A 20253-nucleotide genomic window follows, 5' to 3' on the forward strand; every position below is an offset into this window, starting at 1 on the left:
TTGTTCTAGAGTGATTTTCTATTGATCCGAAGTTGCGTTTCATTGTGCTTTCTTTTCCCAAGAACTGTCTGCACTTGTAAGGGCTTAACAATTTCTATTTTGGGATCTTACATTCCAACTGCTGGTAGAGATAAGGATTTTTACAAGCTCTAACCACAGCTAAATGAATGGTTGTTTTCATCTTACCAACCTGCAGTGTTATGGAGCCCTTTTCAGTGAGAGCCAAAAAGCGGAAAAAAAGACCAACGGAACAATAATGAATTTTGTCTCAAAGCAGAAGAAAATACTGATGAGGAAACTCAGGAGTATTTAAGAATAATAGCCCAGAGCCCGAGGAATTAATGGCTGAGGAAGGAGCATAGATCCAGGAGTTCGAGTATCCTTTTCTTAAGGGCATGCAATGATAGGATGAGGGAGAAGGGTTTAAAGCTGTAAAAAGGCAGATTTAGATCAGGTATTAGGAACAGATTCTTTACTGTGAGTCACTAGAACAGGTTTCCCTGAGAAGCTGTGGATGTCCATCCCTGGAAGTGTTCAAGGCCAGCAAGCTGGGATAGTGGGAGGTGTTGCTGCCCGTGGCAGGGGAGTGGAAGGAAATGAGCTTTGAGGTCCTACCAAAAACTTAATACTGAGAAGGATTCAAAGAGAAGAGATGATGGCTGCAAAACTCCAACCTCACCAGCACTGAACTTCAAACCCCTAAAGGAAAAATAGCATTTGGACTGGAGGGCTGCCTCCTTCTGCCTGAGGATCCACACTCTGAGTCTCTTAATCCTTGGGGCGAGGTTGTAAAGAAAAGGCAACTTTGCAAAATGTGCATCTGGAATCAGCATCTCCCCACAAACACTCCATGATTCAACTCACGCTCAGATCCAGCCTCAATACATAATAAGCCAAGATCCACCAAAGTACTTAATCATGTTTATCTTTAAACACGCAAGTAGTTTAATCAACTTTTAAAGTGATTTGTTGATTGAGACCAAAATATACTGACACTGAACTATACTGCTTCTCCTTTTTATCTGAATCATTTTCTTCGGTGTTTCTCCTTTTATTTGTTTTGGCTTTTTTTCAAAGGGGAAAAATAATCAGATAGAGGGGGGAAAAGCACTAATAATATTTAAAGGTATTTTACTTCAAAGGCACTGTGTACCTAGGGATCAGATCTCCCATGTCATTCAGCACAGCAAGTAAATATTTCCCCCATTAAATTAGTAGCAAGAGTGAAATCACAAGGGGAGTTCATGGGATCTCAAGTACGTCTACCTTTTGAGGGTCAAAATCCTCTTTGAGGCAGGAACATGCATTTCTTTGGAGAAATGCAGTGGAAGTGAAAACCCTTTCTGTGTTAAATGTCATTTTTTAGATGGAAAAGCTTTCATGGAGAAAAAGCCTTTGTATTGTACCTCTCTGGAAAATGGTCAGGGTCTGGATATTTGATCTGCCTTGTATACTGGCTAAAGAGAATCACCAGAATTTACCAAAGCAGCTTTGTATTTTTGCAGCCACAAAAGGAAAGAAAAAAGATTCCTGATGCCATTCTCCAGTTCCAGTGCTGGAGCTGCCTCAGCCAGCAGGGAATTACTCAGGATTTGGCATATGCTCCTCTTCAAAACTCCAATTAATTTACATAATTTCTAAGAATAGGTTCCAGAGAAGTGATGGCAAAGCTTTTAATTAGTATTAGACTCAAAGTGATACACTGGATAATGAACTGCTCTCTCTTCCCTTTATTCACGTTGACAGGAACAACGCCTGTTTAATAAAAGCAGCTACAAGGAGAGGACTAGAGGGGTGAGACTTTCTCCTGGTCCCCGCCAGGCTCTGCAGCTGAACAAAAGAAATGCCTAAAATGATAATGGGTGGCAGAATTCAACCCTTTGCTGCTATTTCACAGCATTCAACACCACCAGCAAGGATGTCACCAGCCATTATTTTCCAGCAACTTCTCCAAGTGATTTTCAATTTCCTTTGAAATGGAGATCAACAGGCAGAATAGTTTTGACCAGCTGGAGCATTTTAAAGCCTCATGCATGGTGGGCCTTTACTCCTGCTGGCAGTCAGTGCCTCCCAGGAGCAGCCTTGCTGACCACACAGAAGTTTGAGTTGTATATTAGGAATAATTTCTAGACTGAATGGGCTGCCAAGCACTGGCACAGGCTGTCCCAGGAAAGTGTTAGAGTCACCATCCCTGGAGGGATTTAAAAGTTGTGCAGATGTGGCATCTGGGGACATGGTTTAGTGGTGGGCTTGGCAGTGCTGGGTTAATGGTTGGAGTCGATCTTGGAGGTGTTTTCCAAACTAAATGAGACAACTGATTCTGTGAATCTGTAATTTATACCAGTAGATAGCCTGTCCTGGGGTTCACAAGCCCTGAGAGGGCAATGGAAACACCCTCAGGCTGCTGAGAAGCAGTCAAGTAACCCGGACTGACAATTAATGAGGACGCAGAAGAGTCCCTTACAGCAAAGTGAAAAATCATGCCACAAAACATTCAACAAATTAACGTGGCATGGGCACCACAGCTGCTCACTCCAAGGGTCACAGTCTCTAACATGATGGATTACAGCTCCTGGGTAATGAGTGCAGCACTGCTAAACCCCTCAATGAACGTCTGTCACTCACAGTCCAAACCCACTGGCAATAGCCAGAGCTGTCACAGCTCTCACTATAATCCCAAAAAAGCAATTAAACTCAGCCCCACGCTCACAGCTTTAGAGCAGGGGGTGCATTTGCAAATGCACACTCTGTGACCCTCTGGGCCACCTGAAAGACAGCCCTGCTTTGAGACACATCTGTACCATGATTTCCATCTTTACATGGCTTGTGTTTCTGTAATTATACTGCAAAAATTACTGATGGGCTTTGCAACAGCTCACTGCATCCAGCATCACACATGGGACTGGGAACTGCAACATCTGGAGGTCAAGTAACAAGTCAGCCACAGTGCTGGGAGCAAAAACAGGCTCCAAATTCCCAGCCTTCTCTCTTTAGGGTCTGAGATAGCCGCATCATTTTCTCCCTCACAGCTAACAAGCCACCAGCAGTGTGGATTTCAGAAATGCCACGTGACATGGCAGCCTAAATGTCCCTCCAAAAGACATCCACAAACAGATTCAGAAAAGCATTGCTATTCTTAAGGATGTGAATAAGCCTTAGGGGAGGTACCTGTGTGGGTGCCATGCTTAAGTCCTGATAATTAAGTCAGTAAGTATTAGTTTTAGGTGATGGACTCAGAAGGAGAAATTTCAAAATCATCACTGCCATTTGTCCAACCTGGTAGCTAAATACCAGGTCAACAAATGTAATATCTGCTAAAAAACTGTCATTTGGGTGTAGATAAACTCCATTTTGTCCCTATCACAAGAGTAGGGCTCAGGTAATTTTACAGTGCACTGGGTAAAGCTGATAGAGCAGGGGGACCTGGCTAAGCTGCTTTTGTCTGACACTCAGGGAAGCTGCACTCTGGGCTGGTTGCTCTGTGTCTCCAAACCCAAGGAAGAACATCACTTTCCAACTGTGAAATGTACATTTTCAGCCCATTCTGCTCAAGACAACTGGAGTAATACAATTTTAAAGGCAGAAGCTTACACTGTATGTAGGAAAGTGCAAAAGTCTCTCATTTGGGTCTAATTTTCAAATTTCAGGCAAGTTTTCAAATATTCTTAGAAGTCAGGGCTCTTTTAGTCCAGAACAGTCAGATGCACACAAATTACAAAACTGCAACTTGATGCAAAATTCAGAACTGAGTTTCAATACTGAAAAGTTGGAAGGCTGAGAGGCTGATTAGAAAAACTGACCACTTAAAAAATTATTGACCTGAGCTTCCTTTAACCATAACTCTTGCTTTCAGTCCTACCTCTCCTGGTTAACCCAAATAAGGAATACAGAGGAGCAGAGCCCATCTGGTGTAACTGGGAACATATTAGTTGATTTGGTTCTTGTTTTCGAAGAAATCACCTCCCCTCCATGTTTTCTCTAATTTCTCCAAGAAACTGGCTGTTTCTAATAGCCTAATTTTAATCACAAAGCTCACCTCTGGGAGCCAGTCACAAACACAGTAATAGCAGTGGTTAAACTGCCTCCACAGGAATCTGGCATTTGTTTTTTAATTGAGGGAAAAAAAAAGGAAATAAAGAAAGAAATGCTACCAAATATAACCCTCTGCATTATTTGCAGATGAATCAGTCTTGTTTGTGATTCACCAACTTCCATGGCTAAACACGTAGCAATTTTCCCTGAAGGTGCACTCTCTGCAGGGAGACAGAAAGCCCCTGTAAGACATAACACGTGCAAATTGTCCCCTTGTTCTGACAAGAGCCATCAGAGGAAGGCCAAAATGTAGAGATGTGGGGTGAGGATGATGAGGAAAGCGTGCTGGGAGGGAGGTTTTAGAGACACCATGACCCTTAAACAACGAGAACCAGCTACAAACTGCACCTACTGAAGAGCCCCTTGAAAAACTGCAGATGCTTCTGCCGAGGATTGGATTTAGCCCTACAGATTTTAAGCTCTTCTTGTTGAATAAAAAATAGTTACCATAGAAACAGCAACATTGCAGAGTAGCCGGTCGAAATCCAAGCGCACCTTCTCCGTATGGCTCGGGTCGCTGCAGATGGCATTAGGGCAAAGATCCCCTCCCACACAGCACTCTGCTTGGGCACTGGAAGCATGGGCAGAGGTAAAAGAGGTGGATATTTATCCACTTGGGATTTTTTTTCGTGTGTTTGGTTTGAGTTTTTTAGCACCTCAGAGCCACAGCACTTCCCAAGCGTTTGCTGGTGAGACCCGGTTGTGTTACACGCCCAGGTCCCATTTCACGGGGGGTAAAGTCACATGGAAAGGGTGGCACAGGTGGGAACAGCTACCTGAGTGCTCAGAGTGAAACCAGCAGTGTCTCTGCTCTCACCCCCTCAACACACAGCCCCTCGACTGTGAGGAGGGACTGAGGCTGCCCTCGGTAACATCATGGCAGGAATCGTTACTGAGAAATCAATAGGAATTTGTTAGAGCAGAGAGGATCAGGAGCCAATTCAATGCACATTGTGAGCTACAACCACCCTGAAAAACAGCTACAGACCACAGCTGCTTTTGCTTTCTTTGAGGAGATGAATTCATCTTTAGATCATACAATAGCAGACTCATGGAATGGTTTGGGTTGGAAGGGACATTAATGATCGTCTCATTCCAAAGCCTCTGCCATGAACAGGGACACCTTCCACTATCCCAGGCTGCTCCAAGCCCTGTCCAACCTGGCCTTGGACACTTCCAAGGATGGGGCAGCCACAGCTTCTGGGCAACTTGTTCCAGTGCCTCACCAACTCCACAGGAAAGAACTTCTTGCTAATATCCAATCTAAACCTTTCCCTTTTTCAGTTTTAAGCCATTCCTCCTTGTCCTATCACTATACACCCTTGCAAAATGCCCTAAAATGGGTGACTTTTAGGTATCACCCACCCCATACACGGGAGCAGATGCTGCTGTAGGTGCACATTAGCCACTCTCAGTGGAAAATACTGCCCAGGGGTGTGGAAGGCAGGAGCTGAGGATGTCACAAACTCCCTCACACCACGCCTGCATGCAGTGATTCAACTAAACCAGGTTCTTTTGCTGACTTCTCCCCATCCTGAGAGACTCCAGCATGTAATGAAGAAAACTACACATGCAAGAGGGCCAAGGAAAGCTGAGGGACCTGGTTCTCACCCATCCCATCTGCTTGGCTTGAACAGCCTCTAGCATTTCTCTCCCAACCGTGACTTTCATATGGTGCTGCCAAACAGACCCTGGGGGCACCTCAGACAGGGCTTGGCTTCACCCCCTTGGACTGCTCTCCCAAACCAAATCCTTGCACAGCCCTGCACAGTCAGGAGGGAGCTGGAGAGGGCTAGAGCTGCTCACTGCTCACAGAGGTACCACCAGGCTCCATCTCACCCCCTGGTACCAGAGACATCCTCACTCCCTCTGTGGTGTCCCTTGGTTCTTACAAAGATAAATGGTTTCAATGGAGCTGAGGCAGGAGAAGATCAAAAGACAGCAGAACAACAGAGGGATTGGGAAGCCATGCACGTCTCCCAGCCAGGCAAACAGCAGCCATGGAAAAGGGCTGGCGAGCCCACGGATGGGGAAGAACAGATGGAGTATAAATAATCTGGCAGCCTGCAGACAACACGGCAACTCGCGGGTTATTAAAGCGCAGCGTGCGGAGCCAGGGCCAGCCAAGCCATCAGGGCATGAAGGAGCTCGGGATTGGGGTTTGGCTTCCAAGGGAAACCAAAGGCACACTTGTGCAAAGGCTGCTGCATCAGCACGTGCCCATCGAGGGGGGATGAGGACAGAAAAAAACCCTGTTGGACTTCAAAGCTACTTATGCAGCCAGGTCAGGATTGTTTGAGTTGAAAGTATCCCACGAGTTTCTCTCATTTAAACTCTTCCAGAATATGTAACACTGGAAGAAAACACTCTAAACACCCAAAATGTTTGCTAAATTCTGAGAGATACTGTCTTCTTTTTTTAAAATAAAAAATCAAGGTCTTAGAGGAAGTGTCACTCCTACTCTCACTACTAAAATGTACAGTTCATCCAACAGAAAAAAAACATTTTTTTTGGTAGGAAGGAGTCCTGTTTAATATTTGTCTTCAGGCTTGTGAGTTTAGAACTAGAAGCACCACTCTGTCCTGGATTTCAGGGGCAGCTCTTGCCTGGGTGGTGGATGGTCCCTCCATCTGTCTCCTTAGGAGAGATCTGTCCCAACTAATTCCTTCCATGTCGTTAGTTTTAGTATTAATTAATACTATTAACTGGTAACAGGAGACATCCAGAAGCTCCAGTCAGAAACAGGGGAACTCTGGGCTGGGCATAATAGCAGGGTTTTTCTCTAGGAAGATTTAGAGCTGAAAAAAAACAAACAACAACTTCAGGAACGGAGGAGAGGAGGGTAGAGGAATGGGACCAAAGGCTATAAATCAGCAACTTCCACCTGTCTTAGATACCACCTCTCTCTCCTAGGTGCTCTTCGAGTAGTTTATCGGGGTTTGGTTTAGGGATGTGGCTGGTAACAGCTCCATCCAAGCCAGTCATCAGGACTCACTTCACAGGAACTGGGAACAGGATTCAATATGCAAAATCCATGGACACATGATGAGCACCCCAAATCCTGGGTAGGATTTAGTTGCCCAAACAGAAGTGTCTGAGGTGAGGATCCGTAACATCTGCATGGGACCCACAGATCTGGCACAGGAGACTGGAGAAAGCAGAATGGGAGACTAGAGAAGATATCCACGATCTCCTGTCTGCCTCTCTCCAGGAAACTGAACCCATCCACCTTGTACAAGCTGCTGGGCTCTAACTCTAAAATATGCATTGATTTGTAATATTAGGGCTGTTTTTGGAGCATGGCTTCCTCTTAAAGCAATGCCAGCACTGAAGCAAACCACTGAAATTGTTCCTCGAAATCAGGCCCCAGTAACATTCTGACCATCTTTATTCACAACAAGCCCTGACCATTTTATCAGATGTCCCCTGAAGCCCAAGCCATCATTTATGACCAGTACCAAACCAAGAGCAGGGGCATCCCAACAGCACCCTGAAATCAGAGCAGACACAGCAAAGGACACATGTCCTTGGGTTGTGGCCCAAGGTTTGGAAGGATTTGTGCTCCTAAGCCATTCAAACATCCTTGAAAATACTCTGTCTGTATTTATTTTTCTTCAAGGATCAACATGTTTTCTGAAAAGCAGGGAACGACAAAATAGCAGGTGCGTTGCAAAAAGCTTTTGTGAAGAGGAAAATTTATGCCAGGATGTGCAGTTTGCAAAACACTATGTTTAGTAGCTGCATAATAGCAGCATTTTCTGGCAGTTAAACATCACGTTCCTTTCTCAAAGGATCCTAAAGCATTTTACAAACACTTCCAACATATGGCCAAGTGTAAAACAGCACCAGGAAAAAAAAAAAAAAATAAAAAAAAAGAAAATCCTGTTTGCAGCCTTCTCCCTGATTTCTGTAACCAGCTCCTGTGGTCTGGTGTCCTCTCCCTGGATGCCAAGAGGGGAATCAGGGCTGTGCTGCTGCAATAGGGTTTTTGAGCTGCTGCTGAAGACCACCACGTGCCAAGCTCAGCTCTGCCACACTCCTGAGCATTGATAATTCAGGCTCAAACCCATGGTTTTTGAGTTCTCAGGCAGAACCCAACCCTGTGACACCAAAACTGAGGAGTGTCACCGCTGACAGCAGCAATGGGCTGACAGACCCCTGGGAGCAGCTGTTTCTCACACGGCAAACGTGGCTCTGCTCTGCCAGTGCCACCTCCTGGGGACAGTTTGCTGGCATCACAGTGAAACTTCCCTCAGTCATGCAAGCTTTAAGGACAACACGGATTTAAGTCATAATCCAGCCCAGGGGATTTACTCATGAAGAGCAAGCACACACCTACACCCTGCTCAGCCAGGGAATTCTGCAGGGAAATGTGGGAAAACCAGAATGTAACTGCTCAGTGTGCAGTCACCATGCCTGCCAAAGTAGACATTTTCAGCTTTCCAGAAGATCTCTAAGAGTTGCCAGCTGTCAAACCTTGTGTTTTTTATCTCATCTAACACATGACAGCTACAGTAGCAAGGAGCCCCAGGCACAGTGTAGAAACAATACTTCTGTGCTGGGTTTGAAAAGAAAATAAAAAAAATAAAAAATAAAAAGAAGTTATGAAAGACACCTTTGGATAGGACACTCTTTGCTGAGATCTGGGATTCTACTTGAAGGTCCCACACACAATCACTGGCTTTTTTTGCAAGATCAGTTGAGTTTACTCTCAGATCTCCCAAAGCCTTAACTCATGTTTAAGTCATTACTAGAGGAAGACTTGCTCAGAGGCACAGATGACATCTTGTCATTTTGTCCGTAATTAAGATGTACAAAATGGGGTTGACTCACCCTAAATGGGCAGAATAAAGTGATGCCCACACACAAAAACATTATTCAGTCTCCTGCCTTCCGAGCACCAGAACCAGGGCTCAGACAGCACCAAACTGAATTCTGCTCATTTTGTGCTCACTTTCCACATTATGATAAATAAAGAAGTCCCAATGACCTAGTCATGGACCTAAACATTGACATTTTTGCTGCATTTGGCCCCAAAATAACTCTCCTCTTGGGCCATTCAAGCATTCCAAGGTTTTGCATTGTCTTCTAAGAGGAACATCTTTGCAAGCTCCAACCACACAGCACAGCAACTGGGATTTGCTAAATTCAAATTTATGACCTGCATGCAATAATTAAAATAAGTGGGTATAAGTCTGGCACGCTGGCAAGAGGCAGCAACACAGCTGTTAGTTATAAACTTTTCTTTAAAAAAGGATGTTCCATGAGCCTCATCAGAAACATTCTTCACTCTTTCACATAGACAGGAATAAAATTTACACATTAGACATTCCCTTTTGTGATTTAATCCCTGCCCCACACAAAACACTTTTGATCTTGAAGCTGCCAATGCAAACTTTTAATAGAGTTGGCAGATGGAAGCCTTGGATGAGATGAGTGGCAGAGACCCAGAACTCTCCACACGCCACTTCCACTCAAAACAGGGCTCCTCGAGCCCACATCCCAGCCCAAGGCCAACACAAATCTTCCCTCTTCTCCCAGCACAGCAGAGCTCCCACACTGCCAATGAGCCACTGCCTGGGCTATTAGCAAAGTGTCCCCAAATTAACGTTGCTAATTTGAGTGCTCAGCTGGGCGAGGAGCCTGGATTCCTCACAGGAAGCTGCTGGCACATCCCTGCAGGGAGGCTGAAGGTGGCACTGGGGTTTTGTGGCAGCCAGAATGGGACATGATAACAGCCTTATTCCAGTTATAGAACCATAAAATCGTTTCAGTTAGAAAGACCTCTAAGATCAAAATCCAACCAATTCCCAGCACTGCCAAGATCACCGCTGAGTGCCACATCCACACATTTAAGGACATTTAATTCATCTTTAGATCATACAAAAGATCACCACACATGAACTGCACCAATTCCATGGATGTTCTGGAGTGTCCCAGCGCAGTGCCACTCAAGGGCTGGGAAGAAACCCACAGGGTCCCCAGGCTGGTGGTGGGGAGGGCAGCCTGGTCCAGCAGGTCCCCAAGCAAGAGGTGACACTGGAGACATGGGGTCACTGCTGTGCTCCCACACACCTCCCTGAGCATCCTCTCGCTGCCCATCCCACCCCAGCCAGGACAGAACTGTTGGAAGCCAGGCAGGCACAGCTGTAAATCAGGATTATCTGGAGCCACCTTGGTTAACAGCAGTGCTGATTCACACGGGAAATTAAAGCCAGTGCCTTGGGGCTGAAGCACCAGAGTGAGAATTATAAAAAAAAAAAAAAATTAAAAAAATATGTAGGAACAAAATTATCTCTCACTTCCAGTACAGGTCTCTGAGGCTTGTGATCAGGAGAAAACTTTGGTGCAAGGCTCACAGAAATCTGTCCAGTTTCTGTCAACTTTTATATTCACAGCCTTACTATTTCACAGCTGTGTATGATGTCTTTGCACATGTCTAACAGAGTAAGACACAGGAAAAATAAACAGGAGAAATCCCTGCTGGTCACCCCCAGCCCCCAGAAAACACCAACCAAGAAATAAGTCCACATGTAAAAAGTGTTTTATACAAACATCCAACTTGTGACCTTCCATGGTTATGAATTATAGCTAAGGCCTTTCTGGAAAAAGTTTAACATAAGCTGCTAAACATGACATGATATTTATTCAACACAAGCAAAGGAAAAGTATCTTTTACCTTGAATACTTCCATTGGAAGAGGAAAATTTGCTGCATCATTAAGGGATTTTTCCAGAGCGCATTTCCACTCAGTTATAGTCTTCAGAGAATAGATATCTAAACGGATGACAGTAACAAAAAGGAAAGAAGAACAACAAAACCAAGAGGTGACTGTTTGGAGATCAAACATTTTTGGAAGACTAAAGTTCTTAAGTCATATGAATGGACAGAGCAAGTGAAATGAACAGTGTCTATATTCCAAGCTGTGCAGCTTGGATAAATTCAACACAAAGCAACTAGAAGGGGCACACAGGAGGAAGATTGTGTTTTGTATCTTGGAGTAAAACCCAGAAAAATTCACATCCTTCAAATACTGCCAAAGGAATGAGAATCATATTAACTCATTACTTGAAAACAGTGAAAAAAACCTCTCCTTTGATTTTCATTTCTCAAAATACCTGATGTTTCCTAGCTTGAGGAGCCTCAGGTCTTTAGCCAATTAGTCATATTTGAACAAAACAAAAATTGTCATTATTAAGGCACCCGTTCATCAGAAAGTGTTTGGTTTTGGGTTTGTTTTTTTTTTTAATTGCAGAGCTGGGGTGGGTGTGGGAAGAAACATTTCAGCTAAATCTCTACCCAGACACATTTTCTGGTGTCACACTCAAACAGAGCATCACACCAGAGCAAGGACTTACACTTACAAATTTTCATCATTACACTTTTAGGCAACATCTTTGTGCAGCTTCACATTGCTTCCAGTGAGTTTCTTTACACAGGTTTAATATTATTAAATCATGATATTAACAAGCCCTTTATGGTTCAGTGCAGTGAAATGCCTATGAATCATCAAAGGGAACAATGTAGGAAACAATACTGTGATGAGGAACATTATATTGGATTTACTCCTGCCCTAGAAAACACATTGTTATCTTGCACGTAACAAGTTACTGCAGAACATTCATATCAACGCCTCAAAGAGAGAAGATAGGTAGATAGATTGCAACAGTTATTAAAATGGAAATGAACATTTGCTCAATAATAAACTTGAACCTTGGTACAGAGTGAAGAGTATCAAGCTTTTCTTTGGCCAGTCTGGCTTCCCACATTCACATCAAAGTTCAATTTGGCCCAATTTGCATTTAAATCCTGTACATCTAATAACCATATATATTTACTAGCTAGCAGAAGATTTACTGCTGTATCTTACAATTCTGAAGGAGAGAATAAAAAATATGCGTAAAAAAAAAAAAAAAAGGAATTGGCAAGCACTGTTTCCACCTAGCAGTGATGGTACAAGAGAATTTTATGCTCTGAACTCAACAGATTTAAGACCTTATCAAAACAGGATTTGCAGAATCACTCACTGAAGTGGATGTATTTATACTTCCACTATATCAAATCTCACTACTTCAGAACAGACATCAAGGATATGCATATGAATTTAAACACACTCGAAGGGGAATGTTAACCTTTCAGGGCAGTATTTTTAATTCCTCAGCTGTCTGGTTATTAACGGGAATACAGATTTCAAGTCTTCGTTTACAGTGTGTGCAGCAGGCACAAGTGTTAAGAAGTGCACTCTTTATCTAATTGTTCATTATTTTATAGTTTAGCTGCCCCACTTCTCCCTTGCTTGCAGGAATTCTGATCAGCATGAAAGGCAGGGAGACACACAACTCACTTTATTTCTTTTTTTGTTTCATTTACAGGGGAATACTTAACACAATATGATTTTACCCCAACATTGCAGTTGTTTCAAGTCTGAGTTCAGAACTGATACTTCCCTTCTGGAAACATACCCTCACTTTCTATTATGATGCCACTGAAGCACAGGAAAGATGAAACTGGTATTTTGGGCAACTCTGGCCACGTTTTGGGCAACTTTGGCCCAAATCAGCGAAAACAAGCAGTAACTTCTCTGGGCAGTGTCAACAAAATACAAGACACAGAGGCAACTCCAGTGGTTTTCAAGGTCCAGCAAGGAATATCATGTACACATTCAATTAGTGGCATCTTGCTTATGCTGGCAAGTGTATGGACACTAAATTGCATGGTTAAAAGAGCATAAAGCATTTTATTTAAGTGCCAGGGCTGCAGGTAATTGAACAAAGTGTACTGTGTCAATTTGTATTAGGGCTCACAAGTAGTGAGCAATTAAAATGACTGGCAATTTGTCTTTAAATAAAAAGTAGCATAAAATGGGATGATCTTCTCCTGCATAAACAGCTGAGTTCAGGCCATCAGTGGCTCTGTGTCAAGCAGCCTGTGCCAATTTGCACTAGCAAGAAGGCTTATTCCAGACTCAGATATACATCTGAAGGGAAAAATAAGCTATAACCACTTTGCTTCAGTTAAATGGGCTTGTGAGATATACAGAGTCTGTCTGGAGAAGCCAGCTGGGATGATGTTTCATAGAATCACTGAATGGTTTGGGTTGGAAGGGACCTTACACATCAGAGGACCCTCTTTCACATTAAGTGGGTGTTAGGATGCAGGTGGCTTCAGAAAAGAGACTCCTCCATCCAAAATATTGTTTGGGTCCATGAGATCTCCTTTATCTGAGATGCTCTGCATCTTGAAAGACTGAGCTGGAAGTGAAACCTGGCAGGTTCCAGAGGTGGATCAACAGGAAAAGGTCACACCCCAGACACAGAGGGAAATAAAACTCAGCGTGGGTACATAGCATCCAAGTCAAAGGTGGGCAAAACACTGTCTCAAGCTGCAGAAGTCATGTATAACAACACCCTAGTGTGACAGCAAGGGGACACACAGCCTGATCTGGGAGCAGCTACATGTCCTCAGCATCTCTTTGGAGGAGATTTGTAACAGCTCTGATACAGTCTAAGGCTGCTCCCTTTGTCAAAGCAGGAGTCGCCTAAACTGCCCTCAGATGTTCAAACTTTAGGAAACCAGATGTGTGTTCATCAGTTTCAACCCCTTTGAGTGAAAAAAATAGGTTTTAAGAGATGTCATTTCATCTTACCTATGTTAGTTTTGTCTTGGCACCCTCTTTTCCCTACTCATTACAAAGAGAAAGCAGTTTCTCATGCAGAACTGTCTTTTGATGTCTGCACTGTGGCAGGTCAATCTAATCCCTGATGTGTGAAAAACAAGGTACTGCCCACAGAATCTCTCCTTCCTAAGAAAGTCCACACTAGGTTTTTCACACAACAGACGTCTTCTTAGTCCAAATACTCTTTTCTAAAGAAGATGATACCAGGGATGTATCCCTGACAGAGTCTCCAGGCCTCAGGTCCTTAGGAGACTTCATTTTTTGAATTTGTGGTTAAATAGCCTCATCTCTGAGCTCCTTTAGAGCTCTCTGCTGCCAGCATCTCGTCCTCACAACTCACTACTGCTTCCCTGACTGCTCCAGGATTCCTTTTGAAGAGGCTTTAATCTGAAGCAGATCCCCTAAGACCAGCCACTTGGGCTTTTTTTCTGTCGTCTTCCTCTCAGTTAATGTCTCATATACTTCATTAATCCATTGTGCCTCATGGACATGTTGGGTGGTTGGACAAGAAGATCATAAAGGTTTTTTTCCAATCTTGACGATTCTGTGACTCCATGTAAGGTGGACACCAAATGATCAGGAGTGGAACAACCATCATTCCTGACTCCAGGAACTCCTCACATTTCCACTCCTGACTGGCTATTCCCTGCAGTGCAGAGCCTGACAGCTGGGGCCAGAAGGGGATCAATCAAAGACCCCAGAAGCAGTGATCAGGAGAAAATTTGAGCAAAAACAGCAGAGTTCAGACCTGAAGGCTCTTTTCTCAGAGAACTCCTACAAGATTCAACTCTAGGATATGTAATGAAGTAATGAAGACCTATTTAAGTCAATATAAATCAGGAAGAAGATCTGGGCATTGAATCCATTCATAACAATGTTGACTAAAAATTGAATGACCAGAGAAATGCACAGAGAGGAAACAGCTATCAGATGGAAACAGGTAAGAAAGACAGAAATTTAAAAGTTAAATGAAGGAAAGTGGAGAAAGAAAGTAAAAAACTCCAGCAAATAAAGAGTCCAGTAACAAATTTAGAGAAAGACAGCTGAAAAAAATGAAAATAAAGGCATGAGGGGTAGGGAATCCACAGAGAAGATGTACAACTGGATAACAGGAGGAAAGAGTAGAAAGCAAATGAAATGAACAAAGAGAAAGAACAAATCTCCTCTGGGCCATATTCACTAAACCCATATAGGCCAAGAGGGCTCAGAGATGGTCAATGAAGAAGTTGTTTCTCTGAAACACAAAGACTCTGTAAAATAACAGAGTGGGTGATATTCATGCTCTCCAGCATTCACATCTAAATTAGAAGTGATGGGGAACATTGATTCCTACCAACCAGTGAAGAGAAACACAATCTACCAAAAAACACTCAAGACCTAAGTCCCACACAAACTTGTGACCACAAGAATTGAACATATCGGGGTCAACTCTCCTCATCAGGTGTGAGACACAGAAGCCACATCAGAAACACCTTCCCAGGGGCGGGGAATTTAATATTCATGGAAAAACTTCAGCTACAGCACAAAGAAAACGAGGCACAGACCTGGACAGATTGTTAACCTACACAGGAGAAGGTGGATCAATCTGTGATCCCAGACTGGCTTAACTGCAGTCCCAAGCCCTTTCCATTCAAACTGGTTTGAACACTAAACTCAACCCTAATAAGCTTCTTCTCCCAAGTTGTAATCTCCTGGTGTTTCATATGGTCTGACAGACTTGCAAAGACTTCAAATGAATTTATTTAATTAACAATACAGTTCACCTGACCCCCTTTGAACCCAAATTAGATGGATCTCACCTCCCATTTGTGAAACTATTGTCAAAGCAATGTGAATGCTAGGAAAGGACAAAGTGCTGCACAAGTATCTCAAAACATCAGTGAAAGCCACAAAGGGAGACAATATTTTAAGGAAGCTCTTTACCTGCAGGTGGGTCCATTCTGTATTTATTCTCTTGACACCAACCGACTGGTCGAAGTCTGCAATCCAAGTAAAACAACCACTGGTCATAGGATTCAGTCTCCTCCAATCCCACATAGCGAAGGCGTAATCTTCCTCCAACATTTTCAACCACACTAACTATCCAGTACTGAAAGGGATTCTGGGAATCCTGCAGCTCTATTAAGGAATCAACTGTAATGAGGTCTACAGGGTTTTTTCCTCGCAGAGGCTGTTTGAATAGAAGCAAAACTCCTTATTTTAAACTTTATTTGAAGACTTCTCAAGGAAACAGATGACAGCAGAAGATTATTTTTGTTTTTCACACCATCATCCAAGCGATCAGCAAACAGTCTGTTCTTCTTCTATTTTACCCAATGTCTTCCAAGTGCAAATTCAGAAGTAAAACAGAAAACAACAGTTGTGCTAATTTCTCAACTGACATCATCAACAACAACAACAAAAAAAAGAGTAATAAAAGGTGGAACAGCTTGTAAGGCACATCCATTTAGGATGCTCCTGAACTACTCAAAGCCCAGTTGTATTGGAGGATTTCAAACAAATTCTCATTGATTGCAGCTGATAAGAACCAACCAGAGGACTGACCCTAATATTTACCTAAAAAGTGACTACTTTGTGCATGACCCAGAAATTTTCCTCTGTGTACTCATCTCTTTCCCCAAGATCAGCTTTATCTTATTCCTACTGGCTTGGAGAGCAAATTATCGCCCCCAGCCATGGATGTATGAGTCTGTGGGGGTTATCTCAAAGCTCAAAGCCCACAGGAAGTTTGGATCCAAGCCCAAGGCACACAGGATTTGTTGGGTCAAGCCACCATGCCCAAGAAATCCCAGTGACTGAGGTTATTTGATTCCACATGGTTATTTTCTGGGATCCCAGTTCTGCAGCCATTTACACATGTGTGTAACTTTCCACCTGCAAGCACAGGCATTAAAAAACCATGAGATGCTCTGCAGAACAACCCCTTTGGGGCTCAGTGTTTTTGTTTTGTGGCTGTGAGCATTCTCTGTGTTCTCAAGCTTTAACATAATGGTTAGATTTCTTATTTTTTATTAAATACAAGTTTAAATTCTTATGCAATGTCTCAGTTCCGGGGTTTTAAGAGCAGCATTAAAATGACCCCAGGACTTGGAAGCATTGGTCCCCAAAGGAGATGCTAAGCAAAGCAAAATCCATTAAAAACAAAGACTATTTTTTTCCTGTGTGTTTGTCCCACTTTTACTTAATTAAACCATGTAAGTATCTCACATTACATTTTAAAATATTAATTCTGCAAATCAAGAGTCAGTCCAGGATGGTTCTTTCTAACAGTGGCTACAAAACAAAATAAGGAGAAAGCCTTATTTTTCAAAAAGCTATTTTTCCTACTGAATATTGAAAATATTCAAATTTTGAGATGCAACTGATTTTCATACATCTCTCTTAATCTAAAAAAGCAGGCAAGAGAATGAGAATATGGTACAGAAAATGCAATTAAAATTAACTAAAAGCTTATCACATGTACAATTTTTAACACCTTTATGATTAACAGATATTTCTCAGAACAATATATTTGCCATAATAAGGTACTTTTCTAGAGTGCAAGCTGCAAGCATCTGTATAATCTCTTCAAATATTATTTCACGGCAAAATGCAGTGTCAGAATTTAATAATACAACAGAAATCCACTTAAATGTGGATTTTCTCCCCCTTTCATACAACTGCTTCATTGCAACAAAATATTCTTTAATATGAAACGATGGTGTAATGATTTAACTTATTATAATAAATCCCTGGCTGTATCAAAGTGAATATTGCTTCCCTGATTTGTGTGCTAAATTTTAAGCCAATGGGTTGTCACTTACCCCATGAGAACTGAATGGCTAGGATTAATAATCGGCTTGCATGAAATATTAACATTTACCATAATGCAAGAACCCTTCACATGCATAGCTGGCATGTAAAAAAAAAGATTTAAAAAGTAGCACTACATATTGATTTAACAGTCTAACAACAATCTGCAGCACTCACGAACAGCAAATCTGCCAACAGGGGCCAACATACATTGCACGACACAGACAGCACTGAGCACATAAAACACCAGAGAAGGGTCAGAAACTGTTTCAAGCCAACACAATGTTTTCTCTCTCTGCTTTTCTGCCTGGGGCTGCCTCTCTTCCCTGCCTGCAGAAAGGGGAGGTTTGGCACACACCAGAGATGGGGGCTGGACACCATCAGATTTCTGTATATGCCACCTGGGAGTCGTCCAGTAATGGATTATTTGGGGTCTGAAAAGGATGTTCATCCCTCAGACCTGGGGAGGGGGAAATCCCTAATGGTTCAATATTAGTTCTCCCTGCCAGGTATATTCATACTGCTTGGGCATGTGGAAAAAGGATGTAGCTGTGGATGGTGGGACAAAATGATCAAAAATGGTGCCTGGATGCACACTGGCTTCCCACAAGCCAGTGTGAGCACTTTCATGGAAGTAAATTCCTGTATGCCCTCACTTTCAGGCTAAATACAGAGGGACAAAGAACGAGGGGCTCCTGCAGGACCATCTGTCTGTCTCCTGTCCAAATGCCCCCACAGCATCCACATGAGAGCAGAGCAGGCCCTGCAGCAAAAGCTGCCCATTATTTCAAGGTGAACCTGTGGGATTTTATCCAGGTGTGAAAGCACCCTGAGGCTGTCCCAGGTGCAAGTTGCCCTGTGGATCTGGGCTGAATGGCTGTATCTGAAAAAATAAACCCTTCTGCTCTTCTGAGGCCACCTCACCCAACAACTTCCCCACTAAATGAGACTGCTGGATTTAGGTGGAGGGAATGTCCTTGAGGGAGCACTTCCCATATAAAGATAAACCTGACAGAGCTCCCCATCAGCCTACTAAACCCCCTCTGCAACCTGTGCCACAGAACTACAGAATGGTTTGGGCTGGAAGAGACCTTAAAGATCACCCTGACCTTAAAGATCAGGGGGTTCCAACCCCCTGCCATGGGCAGGGACACCTTCCACTAGACCAGTTTTCTCCAAGACCCATCCAGCCTGCCTTTGAACACTTCCAAGGATGGGGGAGAGATGGATTGGCAGCTCAGGCCACCAGTCTGATGGATCTAATGGGGCACTGAAGGGCTGAGTTCTCCCTTCTGTGGATCCCCTCCATGCCCTCCTTCCCCCACCAGGCCTCTTTTGAGCACCCATTTCTATCTAAAGAACTAAAAGGCAAAACAAACACCCTGTGACTGGGTCAGAAGCAGAGCCAGCAGAGTCCAGGCACTGCTGCCACAGATTTTGGGGCAGGGCTGGGTCAGGTCTCAGGGCTGGCACACAGACACTGCAAGCACACAGCCCTGCGGGCCAGGAGCACACACACCGAGGAGGAGGAACTGCAATCTAATACATACACCTTCCAGCAAATTCGCAGGGGCCGTCCTGGCACCGGTCAGATCCTGGATGAGAAACTCTGTCCAGTCCATGTATTTCTCCTTGATTGCTGGGGAAGGGGAGGGAAGAAAAGAATTGCTTAGCACAGCAGACTGCAGCGACTTGCCACGTGTGTGTCACACAGTGGACCTGGTGTATTTATTACAAAGAAATTCTTCACTATCAGAGGGATGAGGCACTGGTACAGGTTGCCCAGAGAAGCTGTGGCTGCACCATCCCTGGAAGTGTCCAAGGCCAGGCTGGACAGGGCTTGGAGCAACCTGGGATAGTGGAAGGTGTCTCTGCCCGTGGCAGGGGGTGGAATGGGATGATCCTTAACCATTGTGTGTTTCAATCATTTTAGAAACTTCTCCTCCATGGGATTTACCAGCTCAAAAGTTTTGGATGCAAGTGCAACTCAGACGAGGAAAAAAGCTGGTTTGCTGTCCAGTTCTTTGGGCAACCTGTGCACACAGTTAAATCCCAAAAAATGGGAAGGTGCTGTTCCACTGTAGCCACCGACAGTGATTTACAACATTGTGGCTTATCATCCCCATCTCTCCTGTTCAGAATTGGACACTGCTTGTGCAACCACTCGTTTCCTGCTTATCACCTGGGCTCAGATGTGATTTATAAAGTCTCTTTGTATGTACACTAATGACCTCTGGGAAAAAAATAAGCTGCATAAACTTTCAATTCCTTGACAGCAGACCAGAAACTGCAGGTGCTTTTCCAACAAAGTAAAAAAATCAACCCTGAGAACATCATGTATCAGCTGCTGAGTCAATAGACTAGCAAGAAGAAAGACTTAAAATCTTTCCTTTATCAAGAACTTCTCTTGCATCTAGAAGAAAAAAAATGAGTAATTTCTGAGGTAAACACTCTGAACCAGTGTTACTTTAGGACATGTATGCGGTTTTATAAGATTTGAACTGAAATATATAAATTTTGCCTCTAGGATTCACATTCCGGGTCAGCTCTGGTTAAAATCAGTGGACACATAAAGGCAATAATTCAGCAAATCTCAGCTTCAGAGAAAGAGATGCCTCTTCAAATGCACTGTGCAGTTCAATCAAAAATCCAGAAATTAGACTTTAATTCTACCTGCCTGTAAATGAGAATTA

General features: G+C 43.4%; 1 protein-coding gene across 1 annotated transcript in view; it reads right to left on the bottom strand.

Annotated features, from left to right (window-relative positions):
* The window catches only part of SFMBT2 (Scm like with four mbt domains 2), a 90874-nt gene that overhangs the window by 41054 nt on the left and 29567 nt on the right, over window positions 1–20253 (bottom strand). The window contains exons 4-6 of the mRNA XM_033514583.1: window positions 19111–19199; window positions 15692–15938; window positions 10772–10869 (exon numbers count right to left, since the gene is read on the bottom strand). Coding sequence (XP_033370474.1) covers window positions 10772–10869; window positions 15692–15938; window positions 19111–19199 — 434 coding nt within the window. The remainder of the gene's footprint in view (window positions 1–10771; window positions 10870–15691; window positions 15939–19110; window positions 19200–20253) is intronic.

This window comes from Parus major, chromosome 1A (assembly GCF_001522545.3).
Source record: "Parus major isolate Abel chromosome 1A, Parus_major1.1, whole genome shotgun sequence".
Taxonomy (NCBI): domain Eukaryota; kingdom Metazoa; phylum Chordata; class Aves; order Passeriformes; family Paridae; genus Parus; species Parus major.